The sequence below is a fragment of the Pleurodeles waltl genome, chromosome 6 (genome assembly GCF_031143425.1).
Source record: "Pleurodeles waltl isolate 20211129_DDA chromosome 6, aPleWal1.hap1.20221129, whole genome shotgun sequence".
Lineage (NCBI taxonomy): Eukaryota > Metazoa > Chordata > Amphibia > Caudata > Salamandridae > Pleurodeles > Pleurodeles waltl.
In genome coordinates, this window is record NC_090445.1 from 1,558,473,078 (window position 1) to 1,558,489,696 (window position 16,619).

Below are 16,619 nucleotides of genomic sequence, written 5' to 3' on the forward strand. Positions count from 1 at the left end.
GGGAGTGACTACTCCCCTGACCTGCACCTCCCAGGGGAGGTGCCCAGAGCTCCTCCAGTGTGCTCCAGACCTCTGCCATCTTGGAAATAGAGGTGCTGCTGGCACACTGGACTGCTCTGAGTGGCCAGGGCCAGCAGGTGACGTCAGGGACTCCTTCTGATAGGCTCTTACCTGTGTTGCTAGCCTATCCTCCTTCCTAAGTAGCCAAACCTCCTTTTCTGGCTATTTAGGGTCTCTGCTTTGGGGAATTCTTTAGATAACGAATGCAAGAGCTCATCAGAGTTCCTCTGCATCTCTCTCTTCACCTTCTGCCACGGAATTGACTGCTGACTGCTCTGGACGCCTGCAAAACCGCAACCAAGTAGCAAAGACGACTACTGCAACCTTGTATCGCTGATCCTGCGGCCTTCTCGACTGTTTTCCTGGTGGTGCATGCTGTGGTGGTAGTCTGCCTCCTCTCTGTACTAGAAGCTCCGAAGAAATCTCCCGTGGGTCGACGGAATCTTCCCCCTGCAACCGCAGGCAACAAAAGACTGCATCACCGGTCCTCTGGGTCCCCTCTCAGCACGACGAGCGTGGTCCCTGGAACTCAGCAACTCTGTCCAAGTGACTCCCACAGTCCAGTGACTCTTCAGTCCAAGTTTGGTGGAGGTAAGTCCTTGCCTCCCCACGCTAGACTGTATTGCTGGGTACCGCGTGATTTGCAGCTGCTCCGGCTCCTGTGCACTCTTCCAGGATTTCCTTTGTGCACAGCCAAGCCTGGGTCCCCGACACTCTAACCTGCAGTGCACGACCTCCTGAGTTGTCCTCCGGCGTCGTGGGACCTTCTTTTGTGACTTCGGGTGAGCTCCGGTTCACTCTTCTTCGTAGTGCCTGTTCTGGCACTTCTGCGGTTGCTGCCTGCTTCTGAGTGGGCTCCTTGTCTTGCTGGGCGCCCCCTCTGTGTCCTCACGCAATTGGCGACATCCTGGTCCCTCCTGGGCCACAGCAGCATCCAAAAACCCTAACCGCGACCCTTGCAGCTAGCAAGGCTTGTTTGCGGTCTTTCTGCGTGGGAACACCTCTGCAAGCTTCTTCACGATGTGGGACATCCATCCTCCAAAGGGGAAGTTCCTAGTCCTCTTCGTTCTTGCAGAATCCACAGCTTCCACCATCCGGTGGCAGCTTCTTTGCACCCTCAGCTGGCATTTCCTGGGCATCTGCCCACTCACGACTTCAGTGTGACTCTTGGACTTGGTCCCCTTGTTCCACAGGTACTCTCGTCTGGAAATCCATGGTTGTTGCATTGCTGGTGTTGGTCTTCCTTGCAGAATTCCCCTATCACAACTTCTGTGCTCTCTGGGGAACTTAGGTGCACTTTACACCTACTTTTCAGGGTCGTGAGGTGGGCTATTTTATTAACCCTCACTGGTTTCTTACAGTCCCAGCGACCCTCTACAAGCTCACATAGGGTTGGGGTCCATACATTATTCGCATTCCACTTTTGGAGTATGTGGTTTATGTTGCCCCTATACCTATGTGTTCTCATTGCAATCTATTGTGACTGTACATTGCTTGCATTACTTTCTATTGCTATTACTGCATATTTTTGGTATTGTGTACATATATCTTGTGTATATTTGCTATCCTCATACTGAGGGTACTCACTGAGATACTTTTGGCATATTGTCATAAAAATAAAGTACCTTTATTTTAGTATATCTGTGTATTGTGTTTTCTTATGATATTGTGCATATGACACCAGTGGTATAGTAGGAGCTTTGCATGTCTCCTAGTTCAGCCTAAGCTGCTCTGCTAAGCTACCTTTTCTATCAGCCTAAACTGCTAGACACCTCTTCTACACTAATAAGGGATAACTGGACCTGGTACAGAGTGTAAGTACCCCTTGGTACCCACTACAAGCTAGGCCAGCCTCCTACAAATGTTTACAGGAAACACATATTATGGAGGAGGTGTCTCAGAAGCTTGCTAAGAATTGGTGGGGTCAGTTGTTTTCTGCATCATTATCCTCTTTTGCCAGGGGAGCGGTGATATGAGTGGCCCCAGGTGTTCCCTTTAAGCATACCTATAGTGAGGCTGATGTTGAGGGGCGATATATATTCCTGCAGGGTACTTTGGATTGCGCGCCCCTTGCTATGCACCCAAGACTGATGATTACTCCTTTTATGACAATGTATCTGGGGTGCTGGAGGCTGGTGTGGGTGCTCCCACTGTATGGACTGGAGACTAAAATTGTATATTGAATGGAGAGAAAGATCATTATCCTTCAAAGCAGGATACCAAGCCTTTGATGACGAGATCCCTAAATGCGGTCATACATAATCTAGGGATATGGGGTGGATCAAGGGGATTGCACCCGGAGAGTAAGGAATGCACATGTCACTTAAGACACACAACACGTATAGCTGCTTGGACCGATCTCTACTGGCTGGCCTGGACTGCGTGCAAGTCTTGGATGTAACACACTTGGGGAGGTTTTTATCTGACCAGACCCCGGTTTTGCTGCAGCTGGGATGGGGATCAGTTGGCGAAGAGACACGTAGATGGCGCATGCCTCCTTACTTCCTGACAGATATTACGTGTTGTGAGACAATGGCAGCCACAATAACAAATTATATGCATATAAATTGGGGTACCATGACAACCAGGGAAAATGAGTGGGAGGCAACGAAAGCAGTTGTGAGAGGTTTGTGTATACGCACCACTTGTGGTGTTCGTAGACAATTGGAACATGATCTCAAAAAATGGTAGGGACAGCTAGCAGATGTACAGAGTCGTGAACACCTTACGAGGGAAGCACAAAGAGAGCATCTTTGCTTGTGCAGGGAAGTAAGTAGGAGTTGGGAGACACTGGATAAGCTAAAACTTAGATCATTTCGACAGCCGCTAGGTGGAATCACCCCCTATTATGCATATCAGAAACATTGTAGGTGTGCTGGTTACCAACCGTAGGAACATTTTAAGTGTGCTGGCGGAGCACCTGCATACATTGTTGTGGGCTGTCCCCTTGGTGTCAGATGAGTTTATACAGTGTTTTTTGCAGCGATTGCAGCTTCCACAGTTGGATGCCGAGAGCAGGAGAGAATTGGATAGTGAGATTACTATGGAGAAGGTGGGTGCGGCAGTTGCAGCATTGCCTAAATCCAAGACCCCTGGAGGGTGGGTTCCCTGTTGGTCTCTATCAGACATACTCCTCCCTTCTGTGTAAGAAATTACTGGCAGTGTTTGAGGAAGCACATGTGTGGGGTATTTTACCAGAGTCGATGCGGCAAGGTATTGTGTGTCTCATGCTCAAGCCTGGGGGTGATTCGGGCGACACCTCTTCTTACCGACCACTCACAACGTTAAATGTGATGTCAAAATCCTTTGGAAGATATTAGCAACTAGGCTGCGAGGAGTTGTTCAGGGGTTCGTTCACAAAGATCAATGCAGATTTATACCTGCTCGAAGCACGACCTTTAATTTACGCTGTTTGGCACATGTTCTGCTTAAAACCATGGATGTGGCGCAAGAACTGGCATTGGTGTCATTGGACCTAGAAAAGGCCTTTGATACTGTGGAATGGCGATACCTTGTGGCTGTACTGTGTGGAATGGGGTTTGGCCCCAAATTCTGTGTTTGGGTTCGCCTACTTTATACTGAACCCATAGAATGAGTACGGGTGTGGGGGAGTTCTCGGATTCTTGGGTGGTTGGCAGGAGAACCAGACAGGGGATCTCCCCTTTTGCTGTTCCTCTTTGCCCTAGTAGTAGAGCCGTTCGCAGTGTTGTTACGTGGGGAATTCAGGTGGGACTTGCCACTCACATCATCTCTTTATACGCGAAGGATGTGCTGGTGTACCTTCATCACCGAGCGACTCAGTTCCTCTGTTGTTGCGGCTGTTAAGAGAGTTTGGGGCCTTCACGGGCTTATGTGTGAATCAGCAAAAGTCGCTCATGTTCCCGCTTGGTGCGCTTCATGGTAGACTGCTGGACGATTCGCCAGTTGTGGGCCTCCTTTGGGAGTTAGAGAGTTTCAGGTATTTGGGCATCTGTGTTACCCATACCGTAGCAGCACATGAGATACATAATGTGGAAAGAGTTGTGTTGCACCTGGAGCACTTAGTTTTGTTTTGGAACAAGCTGCCACTCTCTGTGATGGTCAGAGCAGATATTGGTAGGATGGTGTTTCTTCCATGCTATCTATACATGGTACAAAATTAGATGTTTCCGTTGACCCCTCGGTTATTCACTCAGTTGGATAGCTTGCTAGTTTCGCTGGTCTGGGTTGGACTTTGCAGCAAGTGTCTCTATCCACACTGCAGAGGGATCTGGAGGATGGTGGGTTAGCTATCCCTAATATTCGGCTATATTGCTGTGCTGCACACTTGCAGCATGCTACGAAGTGACTGGTTGAGTTGGATGGCTAGGAAAAGCGACTCTTTGAGGGCATGCTGGGCACAGATACGTTAGCGCACATCCTGATGAGAGGCAGCCGTTTGGAGACAGCTGTCCCTTACCTGGTTCAAAACACTGCACGGATCTGGGAACAGGTCGTTAAGAAGGTGCTTCGTCGTGCCCCGTTTGACAGGGAGCTAAAGGCGTGGGACCTTGCTCTCTTCCATGATATTGATAATTGCATGTCTATGGATAGCTGGAGAGTGGGAGGATGTCTTGTTGCGGGGGATTTATTCTCAAACAAGGTGTTCATATCCTTTCAGGAGGCACAGACCAAGTTTGTCTTGGGCCCGGGCAAATTTCTGCCATATGCTAAGGTAGAAAGTGTTGCAAGGGAGGTCTGATGAGATTTTCCGGGTACCCCACCATACTCTAAGGTGTTGAATGGGCTGATAAATTGGGAGGGGGGAGACACTTTATCACCCTATTTTATAGGGTCCTCCAGGAAGATATGCCTGGTACAATCTATGCGGCGCACCGGGCATGGGAGCAGGAGTTGGGGGAACCATTGGAGGACGCAGATTAGGCCAGTGCCTTGTCGCTGGTGCGCACTGTTTTGTGCATTAATACATTTAAGCTCCTACACTTTTATTTTATGCACCGTACCTATAATACGTCTTCTCCTCTTAACAAGATTGATCCCACTAGGAGAGCTGGGTGTTCTCGATGTGGTGAGGAAAACGCCTCCTTCCTAAACCTAGCATGGTCCTGTAGTGGGAGGGTGCAGCTATTTTGGAAGGAGGTGGTTGCAAAGGTTGCTGAGGCTACAGGCCTGGGTGTAGCATTGACGCCACACACATCTCTATCTGGTGGGGGCTGCTGGACTATCACTCAGCAGCTGATGCTCACCCAGTCTCCAGCTTTCCCTGCAGGCCTCAGCACCAGACCCCATAACAAGATTTCCTTTCCCAGGGACTCTGGGGAGCAGTGGCATAACGGAACTTGAGGGGGCCCCCCTGCAAAGTACCTTGAGGGGGTTTCCTCCCCATGGCCCCAATCAGGGGCCTGCCACCTGTGTACAGTGTACTGTGCTGAGGGGCCCCTGGAGCTTTGTGGCCCCTTGCACTGCGAAGGCTGTGGGGGCCTTTGTTACGCCACTGCTGCAGAGTTTTTTCCAAGTGGAGTTCTGACTACAAATTATTTTTTTTCTAAATACAGACCCCACCCCCATATGCAAATACTGTCCATGCCCAGTACCATCCTCCGTGTGCACATAAAATCGAAAGCAAAACAAGGGTCTGACCTGAATGCTGTCTGGGTCCAGGGTCCCGATTTCCAGTGGCCTGGCTCTCTGCCCACTGCTCTCTGGCTGCTGAGGACAGTGAAAGGTGGGAGGCCTGGATCTGGACCTAGCACTGGTGCAGCCCCTCAGGAGCAGCTTACAGCAGCTCCACTCTGACCAGCAGAAAGCAAAGCTTACGGGTCTCTTTCCCTATTGTAGGGCAAATGTTGTCTTCATTTTGGGCCTAGTGTAAAGTATATGCCATTTATGGGCCCAACAGCACAAGCGCAGTGCGCACGCCGGTGAGCTCTGATTTGCTGCCGGGCTAGTGGAGTTTTTGACTGAACTCTGTGCTCCAAGCAGAGCGAGGAGTGCCAAAAACTGTTTGCTCACCGCCCACTAAAGCTGAATAGGGTTACAAGCCCTGTTTACCTTCTGTATGTAATACTGTGCAGCACCTCTACTTCCTCTAAGGCCAAGAGGTCCCCTAAATGAGGTCCATGGACTAATGCCCCCACCAGTACCACTATAACCAGTACGACTACTACCACAGCCAACACACCACCAATACGGTACCACTACCAATACCAACATAATACCAGTACCACCACTACTACAATAGCAATCTTTCTACGAACGTCAGCAATACGTCCAGTGTGAACTCCATCACTAGTACCACACTACAAACATTAACACTAGCACTATCAAGCATTTGCTAAGCCAACAAGCCTAGTTTTAACACGCTGTTGCATTGAAACATCAATTCTGCATGTTTGTGTTTGCATGCATTGTCATATTAAAAACAGACCTATTGGCTTTACCAATGCTTGTTTAATAAAGCGACCTTAACAAATTATAGTCACGCATCCTTTTTGGCCAGTTAATCTATCAAAGAGACACTGAGTCAGACGCCCCTTTATGTCTGTGGCATTCCCTCTTTATAGGGATCATTACAGATATTTGATAGCTCTAGTAGTAAAGCTATTTCAGTGCAGAAAGTACCGCAGACCGTGTTTTTAAAAGACGAAATACTTAATTTCAAAACACAGAACAGAAGCAAAGTATACAACGGTTTAACAATGTGAATACAAAAAGAAACTAATCCTGCCACTTTGCTGAGTTTTAAGAGACTAGAATGAAAAAAGAAAGTTCCCAAACATTTATTGAAGGTGACTGCATGCATTCCAGACACACTAACGGGAGCGGCTTGGAGACTGTCACAACTAAACCCCTAAGTTTCATAACGAGGTGACACTCACCACATATCCTAAAAAGGATGGGAGTAGGTGACATTTGCAAATTCTCTCCATATTTCCCGACTCCTCTTAGACTGAATTTCTGAGTTAGACGTTCTTTGTTAGACTACTTGTAAACATGGGCCTCAGTCGCAGAAGGGGCAGTGTTTTTCACTGACCTTTTCCCCAGTGGAAGCATCTCTTCAGGAGATCTATCCCAAGAATGAGAATATCTCGAGAGCAGTCAAGATACTCGTCTGATAGCCCAGACACATATCCGTTCATCCATAGGTCAGCAATAATCATACACGTATCAGGACAGCTTCACACTTTCATGAGTTACTTTCGTTGTTTATTTGTATCTGACGATACCATTTGTAGAAGGAGCTGCTTTAATGGGACCAGCCACAAACCAGAAAACAAACTTTTTTTTTTCTCTGAAAACACTCATATTGTAACCAAGTCATGAATTAATGTGCATTTTCAGAGTGGCATTTGTGCTCCTCTTTCATTATATGATAGTGGCATAATCTGGGATCCGTGCACTAGTTGGTGTCGTGAATGACTAATTTACATACTCTTGGTGGGGGGCTAGCTTGTTGTAGCATCTTCACTTCTCTTGCACCCTGCGGTTAATTCTTTGCTTCTGAAAGCTGATTTCTCTCTTGTTTGCAGGATCCGCAGGCCAGTCGGCAGTGGCGAGCTGTGGAGGCCGTTCGACACGTTGGTGTTGCCATCATGTCCAGTGCAGTCACCACAATCATCGCCACCATACCGCTCTTTTTCTGCATCATTGCACCTTTTGCCAAGTTTGGAAAGATCGTGGCCCTGAACACTGGCGTCTCCATCGTGTACACCCTAACCATGAGCACGGCCTTCCTCAGCATCTTAGGGCCCAGCAGTTTCACCCGCACCAGGAGCTCCTTCCTCAAAGCAACAATAGGTGTCCTGTTAACCACCACCCTGGGTGTCTGTGTGTATTTGGTACTCTTGAAAAGTGGGATACAAATCCCCCTGCCCAGCATCACATCCTCCTAACATTCCTAACAGGCCAATCTTTTCTATGAACAGCTTTTATACAGCTCTTTTTTAGAAGCTGGTGGCTTTGGGATAGTTTTTCCACTTCTGATGCACTATGTTTCCTTTTACTGTGGAAGATATTTGCCTGTGTTAGGGAATTTAAATGGTGCTGCTGGGAAGCACCAGGCGAGCCCAACACAATGTCAGCTGTGGTCATTTTTCTACACTTTACAGCTTGAAGGGAAAAGGTGAACCCTAGAAATGATGGCCTGATCCCTTGGCTAGATCAAACTTTGCTGTGCTCCCAGATCACATTGACAGCGATAAGAGATCTGAGAAAGATGATGCTCTTTCCTTATTATTTTAAACAACAGGGCACTGAGGTCTTCTGGACTGAGGGAGTGAGGGGGAATTAGGAGGTATACGGTGGAATATGGCTCTAGGGTCCTCATGCAATATGGTGGTATTTTCCTCCTCGTGACTGTCACTTGACCAGCATATGTTCCTTTTTCTTAACATATATCTCATAGGCTTCGAAAGAAAGTGCCACCATACATGCCAGGCCAAAAGAATGGCTCAAGCAAATCCTTGCAATGGGATTGTCTCCCAGTAAACGAGGGGCTTTGTGTCTTATCCCCATGCACTGTCTATGTGATTTGCCTGGTTGAAATTGTATAAACGATACCCACAAGCAACACCCAAATTCCCAAAAATACAAGTGCAGACCTAGGTGAACCCTTCTAGAACACTTGCGAATAAAGGTTGTATCAACACAGCATAATTGGCTCCATGTCTGTGGCTTAATTAGCCATAAAGTTTGAATGAAATTTGTTTTAATCAAAGTAAACCTTCTCTGAGTCCTTTCCCTGGACTGGTGCTTGCCCAACTTGTTTGCTTAGAAGTCCCTGTGTTGCTGCTTTGGGAGCACATGGTTGACTGTTTCCTTACCTTCAAATTCTCTGGTTGGTTCGTCTTTATTTTGCTATTCCCCAATTAGCTCTTAATTCCTCCCCAGGGTTTCTAATTTGTTTGATCTTTTCTTTGATAATCTAATTCTAACTACTTTATCTGTAATTCTATCTTGAGCCTCTTTTTATTTTCTTCCCTTCCTTTGAGAATGTCTCTGTGACTCCTTCCTTTGAGAGTCTCTGGTTGTTTTTTTCCTTCTATGGTGAGACAATACCTTTGACCATCTCCTTTGTAAGTCTCTGATTGGACTTTTTCCATATATTGGCATTGCTTAGTGGGCTTTCTTTTTCTTATTGCAGTCTCATTCCAGGGACCTTGTGTGGTGTCTGTCTTTGGTATTCTTTCTGTTCTCCTACTTTTGATTCAAATCCTTATCTCGGGCTCCTTCCTCGTTTTCCCTGCCGACTCTTGTCCTTGTAGATTGCTCCTCCTTTCACTTGAAAGGCCCTCTCTGCCTCCTCCCTCAAATTCCTGTCAGTCCCCTGTCCTTCTAGATACCTCCTAGGCTCCTTCCTTCCCTGGTCACTCCCTCTCGGGCTCCTCACTTCAAGATCCCTTGAAGGTTCTTCCCCTGTGAACCCGTCTCTGGCTATTCCCTGTATTCCCCATTTGATTCCTGTACGTCAAGTTCCCCTGATGTCCCTTCCTATGAGACTTCCACTCTGGCTCCTCCCTTGTGTTCTCTATATCACTCCTGTGCTTAGGTTCTTCTGTTTAGAGTCCCCGCCTGTCTCCTGACCCTCTCCATCCCTCTCCGGCTTCTTGTTTTGCCTTGAGTCAATTCAGTTTTTTAAATTTGTTTGAGACCTCTCATCTCTCTTTCCTTCGTGTCTCTCTGTGTGACTTTTCACTTGGAGGGTTCCCCCTTCCTTCAGGCATCTCTGTCCACATTCTTTTTTTGCCTGTTCCCTTCTGCCCCTTGCTTGTGAATACTTCCTCTGTTATTTCCTTTGTAAGATAATCTGTGAGTTTTTGCATGCAGCAGTGCTCCTAGGTTTGTAATCACACAGTTTTTGACCATACACCACCCTCTGCCAAGCAGGCCATACACCCTTTATAGACAATACAGAAGCACACGATTTGTGAACTGCTTGTCTAGGTTAAGTCTTACCTCAAAGTCCCAGGGACGAAGGGTCCTGGTCAGGGTATTTGAGCCTGTCCAACAATCCTGTTGGTGTGCTGCACATATTTGCTGGGCAGCCGTTTGAGAGGTAATATGAGGTTATGGATATTAAGTAGAAAGCGTCAAGAAAGAAGGGATGAGGAACCAGTGAGGGTGGATGGAACGCCTTTCTCAAAATGCTAGTATATCACCCGGTAGACACAAAGTGAGATGAAGGTAAACAACTTAGCTGCCTGACCATCTGGACAAGAAGGAGAGGGCAGGGAGGTAATGGGGGACTGACTTGAGTATGACAGAGGTGGAATTCGGTGGAGGGAAGGAGGTCATTAGGCAGGAATAGAGCATGACAGAGAGTAGGCAATCACAGTGACCTATTGGAGAGGTGCACTTGTTATACACAACTAAAATATGGTAATGGAGGGAAATTTAGAAAACAATAGGAGGAATTTAATTCCCCCGTTGATTTGCAATTAAATGGAACCCTTTCTAAGCAGGAGAAAGCTAAAACATAAAGGCACTTTGCCTAAAAATATCGAGACCATTCTACTTAAATAGGGAATGCTGGTATCTAAGGCAGGCCATAGAGAGTCCCATGAGAGACAGGAGACTACCTCCTTGCTTCAGAGTGGCCGGAATCAGACCTCTCAGGTAGACATTCTCCGTAATTGACACATTTACCCGCAGGTCCACAAATGAAGAGGTGACTAAGGGTAGGGGTTCTCATTACTACACGGGCTCAGGTTTCTGGGAAGACAGAAACATGAGGGCTAACTCATTGTTTACTGGGCACGAACAGGGTGCAGTGTTCACATCCTAAGATTGACCTGTACTTGAGGAATCCCTTAAGAGTTTGGTAATGTGCTTCAGTGAGAGTACCCAGCACCAGTACCAGGTTAGGGCGTTTTTAGTGTAGGAAGATGCATGAAGGAGTGTGCCTTTGCATCACACGTGGAGGCCGCTTTTAGAGGACGAGCAAACAGTAGTGACTCAGAGGACAGTATCTAGCACACGGAGAGGCTGCCTCAAATTACCTCTGCTCCTAACAGATGGGTTTTGTAAAGCCAAATATCATTTCAAATTGATGCAATTAACAAATACATTTTCAGCATCACTGACTCCGTCACATTCATCTAACTGAGGCGTTGAACCCCAGGCACTGGTAAGCAGCCCATCTGTTCTGCAGAAGGGAGCGGCAGGCCGGCATGTGTCTGCAGCAGCAGCCTGTGTAGGGAAGGCAGTGCAGTTAGGAAGGACAGAACATGCAGGAGAGTCATACACAAAACTAGGACACGCCACTGGAGCGGTTTTGGTTCATTTTGCCGCACAAGTTTATTGAATATGTTGGAACAACAAAGTCGGTGGATACCAGTGGCTGTTCATAGAATGGTTGGCAATAGGGAGAAACCTTTACCTTTCTTTACAGGCACTTCCTCTCCTGCTAGGTTAGTCACATCGTCCTGTCCTACTCATTATACCTACCTGGAAACATTCTGCTTGCCTTAGCTGCCTAGTTATGTGCTCCTTGACTTTCTACCCTTGACCAGCTCCATCTCACTGCCATGCTCTGCCCATCACCAACCTTCTCCAGTAACCATTTAAACCATTATTTCTTGGACAGACAGATTAATTTCCAGTAACTGTCCTGTCTCCCACAGCTCATGCGGGTACCAGCTGTGCTCTGAGATGGGGGCTTAGGGTCTGGTGCCACCTCTGCACCTGTGAAGGGCTTTGACTTTGGTGCCAGTACTGCATGAGAGAGACACAGTTCCTGATGATATTTCTGCTCCAAGTACAGAATTGGTCTGCAATTAAGTTTACCTCCTGCAAGGAATTCACCCTCCAGCACCAGCTGTGCACTTATGAACAATGCGGTCTTTCATATTAACTGTGCAAACTGGTGGGTCACACATTAGCTGTGACTGCCACAACTGGCAGAGACACAGTCGTTTGTGGCAGGCCAGCATCTGGAAGTGATACATCCTTGGCTTCCAGGTCTGCACCTGTAAAGAGTGTGCAACTTGCAAAGACACAGTTTCTCTGTGCCAACTCTACCAGAGAGGGATGCAGCCACTTGGTAACTCAGAACACTTGGTATGGGTAGGACTGTGATGCGAGCTCTGGCTTTGCAAGGACTAGACCTCTGCTGCCAGCACGGGTCCTGGTCCAACATCGCCTTTGGTGCCAGCCAATACATACACTGCACTTGGCCTCTGAGTTATGCGGTCTCTGCTGCCAGCTCTGAACTCAGGATGTGGCTTATGAGGACAAAACTGGTTCTGGGATACATTGTGCTTTGTGCCAGCACCTCACTAGGAAGGACTGCAACAATTGTGCCATGAAGGAATGTAGACTCTGGTACCAGCTCTCCACCTGGGTTGTGCTCGATGTCTTAGTTACACATATAGGGGGTTATTACAACTTTGGAGGAGGTGGTAATCCGTCCCAAATGTGACGGATTTACCACCAGCCGTATTACGAGTTCCATAGGATATAATGGACTCGTAATACGGCTGGTGGTATATCCGTCACTTTACCGTCACTTTTGGGACGGATTACCACTTCCTCCAAAGTTGGAATAACCCCCATAGTATTGTTTTCAGGTTACTGATTGTGCTACGTGTTATTTTGCTTGTAGTTAGTTGCATTACCATTTGCTGTTCTTCTAGGGGCATGGTTTGTCACACTGTGATTGAAAGATGTGAAGTCAGGCAAATGGGTTATTAAGAACATCAGGACCTCCAGGCCCATTTCTTCTGTCCATGGGTTTGGTTACATACCTTGGCTGTGGCCGATACCCCTACAGGTCCCCATGTCACTGTCAATTCTAAAGGTACATAAAACCGACCAAGAGGAGGAACTGGCCAGAGGGAACGCAAGAATGTCATAACAAGTTTGTGATCTTGAAGTGTCAGGCGAATGCCACAGAATCTGTCAAACACCATATAGTGCTGGCTTGTGGCTGAATTTGGAGCAATCCACCTGGTTATGTTTTGTGGGGCACACAGTAGTGACTAGCGATGTCACTGCTTTGGCTACCTTGCCATGGTCTCAGAGGGCGCAAGTAAGTTGTATGATCATAAACTTGCACATCAGTGTAATTTGTAAAGATTGCAGGACTGCGTAGTCAGTTGTTGGAGTAGGTCACACAGTAGTGAGGTGTTTAGCCTTGCTGGGATTTGAGTTTTATGCATGGTTGACTGTATCCCACTCATCGCTGGTGGATGTTAGGTCGTCTTATGGTGGTCGTAAATATCGTCGTCACCGGATAAAGGAAAGCAGGTGATAATGAAAATGTCTTCCCAATATTCACACTCTCTGAAATGCATATAATGTTCAAATTGTGTATGGAAGCTGCCCGAAATGCGATGGATGTTCAATATTGAAGGCAGACAGGGACTACCAAGTAGGTTGCCCTTATTTCTGAGGGAAAACACGGTTCTCGACCAAAGGGAGTGGGGTGTGCACTCTGCCACACTGCTGTAATTATATTCCTAAAGAACAGTAAAATTGCCAGCCTGAAACACAGAGAAAAATCATCCCAACGGACCCGCACTCTGCTTTCATTCAATGCGTTCAAGAGTCCATTAAAATAAACAAGACTGTAAAGCTACGGGAATAAGGGGCGAGGAAGCGAAGGCAAGAGTGAAAAAAAGCTACCACCTGCATCAAGGAATATGTTACTCAGCGTCAACAGCAATTGGTGTTAACCTTCTTGAAGCCACTCTGCCTGCCTTGAGGGTGGATCCCCCCAGAAACATACTTGGTGCTTACTGGTAGTTGCAGGTGTTAGGCACCAGGACTTATATTTCATCGTCGGAGCCTCAGCAAAAGAGGAAAAAGGTGAAAAGGCAAGAGGACCAAAAAGACAGTGAAACAAAAAAAAATGGAGAAAGCGGGATGAAAAAGAGTCGGATAGAGTGAGATAAAGAGAAAAAAAGTGTAGGATGTTTGGAGAAAGAGCCAGGAGGTGGAATCAAAACTAGGCAGTTTTGGTGTTGAGGAACCATGGGATGTAGCAGCGCTGGCAGAGGCCTCCTAAGAAAATATTTAAGCCTCTGTACTCACTTTATTTTATTATTTTTTGTTTTTACAACTTAAACTGCTTGGAAAGCAGTTAAAAAACAGAAGAAGCAAGAGGCTAATAGGGCATCACAAGCTTTGGCCCCATGGTTAGAATGGGTTGATTGCCATGGCCACGTGGAATTAGTAATGGCATCTGGCAAAAAGAGTTGCTCCCTGATAGTCACTGTAATCTTTGGAGAAAGGCTGTTGTTGCCCCCACTTGCACCACGAATCCATCCCTTAAAATCATCTCTGATAAGCTACGACCAAGAAACAGCGCATCAGATAACAGTGCAAGGACCCTGCAACTAGTGAGAGGCTTCATATGTGCTCCGTGAGGCTCTGCCTTGTTGACTAGTAATTTGGTTTTCAACGGTGGAACTACGATTTTCCATTTCTTCACAATACCATTCATATTGAGTGTCCTAGACTGAGGTATGGGGATACCGGGAGCCAAAATTTGTGAGGGTAGAGTGGGTGAGTGGAGAGTCATTGCCCTGGCTGGCTGCAGCTTTGAGGCAACATCCTCTTAAATAAGATAATTAGGCTAAAATGTATACTTTTTTGCGCCGCATTTGCGCCGTTTTTTGATGCAAAAACGGCGCAAATTTAGAAAATACAATTGTATTTTGCAAGTTTGCGCCGTTTGTGCGTCAAAAAATGACGCAAATGCGGCGCAAAAAAAGTATAAATATGGGCCATAGATTTTTACACGCCACTGTCTACAGGGGCTGGTTTAAGCATTTGTATCAGGAGGTTATGTTATAAAGAGAATTGCTATCAAGCAATGTTAGGCAGCAGTGTACTCTAGATTGGTTCACAAGCGGCATCTTCACGTGTAGAGATGATGGGGCCTTAGAAAATAGAAAGTCTTGGGGTAGGGAGCAATGCCAGCCTGTTAACCATCTGCGCAGTGCTTTTGCCCATTACCTACTCAAAATTATGTCTCACCAGCTCTACCGTGCTTCTTCCTCTCATCTGCTGTTTATCATATGCATAGTGATTCTCTCCCACTCATCCTCGGTCACTTTGTATGACACCTCACCCTCACTTAACCACTCACGTCCTACTTCTCACTTAATCAACAACACTTTGTCTGCAGCGTGGCATAGCATGGTTGCCATGGTCCCTAATACAAATAAAGTAAATTGTTCCCTATCTCTGTGGTTAGTTAGAACAAAAAAAAAGAAGAAAAAAAAACATTAAACGAGGTGCAATGGGCCTTTAACATCACTGGGCACCAGTACCACTGCACCGGCTAATAATAGATATGCACCTTCTGTACGACTCCAACCCCTGCCTCACTTCCTTTTTCTCAGTATCACTCTACCTTTTACCCTTTTACCTTCCATTCTTCCTCACTCCCCTTGCACCTCTCCACTCCCCCCAGCCTTTCTTCACTGATGGTTACACTCCCATTGGTTCCCTCTCTCTGCTCATCTGTATGGTTGGAAAGGCGGGAGCATAGTCACATAGCCAATCAAAAGTCATTCTGAAAGATCCTCACAGCAGCTGCAGAGAAACAAAAGTTAGGTCTGTCTCTTTTACGGCCAATGTGTAAACCATCACAATGTTTGTATCTTGATTGGTTCTTACAATTCTGTTTCTCAAAAAAACATTGTCACAAATGGCACAAGTACTCATAAACTTGGTCTTTTGAGAGACCAGGGACCTGATTTATATGTTATGCAGAAAGGGTACTCTGTAGCAATGGTGACAGAGTACCCTTTCCACCAACCTGAAGGTACATCTGCCTTATTTAGAGTATGGTGGGCTTTCACTGTATAAATGGCGGACACTACTCGATCTCAATTGCCTACACAAAACTTCAGTAGAAGAAGGACCGGCTGAGGTTTAGCCACTGTCTGCTTGCTGTGTTTAGGTTGGGTGGACACGTGACCAGTTGTCCCTGCCTATCACTGCCATGAAAAGCATCAGTGAACACTTTTAAATGACCCGTACACCACAGGAGAATGCTCCCATTGCGAGGTCATTGTTATTTTTTTATTTTCAAAATAAAAATCCAGTTTGCAAATAAAATAAGAGTTGTACGTTTGATGTAGGGCTCCGTCATGTTGACAGAGTCGTCGGTCAAAATACCAATACGTTTCCAGGAGCCACCATGTCGGCAGTTCCTGGAAATGGAGATGTTTGCCAGGGCAGGGAATATTCTAAATACAAAAACCAACAAACACTATATGCAAAGAAAAGCATCCAAGATAGATGTGGAATTTACTCCATACCAGTTCAGTGGTGGTCCAAAAACCCGTATACCAGACACAGGTCAAGTGGAAAAAAATTGTGGCTGGTGAACTGGAGGTTTTGTCTGAGCCACCACTTGTTCTAAGGCTGTTAGATTTTCAATGTGGCTATTAGAGTGTTTTTACACTTTTTTATGGTGTTGAAGTTTGTCAGGATATATAGTGTACATATGTGTATGTATTGATATTTATATAGCACAAACCTAACTGTGCAGCAACAGACTGCTGTACTTTAATGAAGAGTAGAGGGATAAAATCCTTTTGCCAATTTGTATGGCATTTTTTACATTA

At 46.4% G+C, this 16,619-nt stretch overlaps 1 protein-coding gene across 1 annotated transcript in view; it reads left to right on the forward strand.

Annotated features, from left to right (window-relative positions):
• DISP3 (dispatched RND transporter family member 3) overlaps positions 1-8,775 on the forward strand; it is a 145,722-nt gene extending 136,947 nt beyond the window's left edge. Inside the window, exon 21 of the mRNA XM_069241240.1 lies at positions 7,569-8,775. Coding sequence (XP_069097341.1) covers positions 7,569-7,931 — 363 coding nt within the window. The 3' untranslated portion in view covers positions 7,932-8,775. The remainder of the gene's footprint in view (positions 1-7,568) is intronic.
• Positions 8,776-16,619: the final 7,844 nt, after the last annotated feature.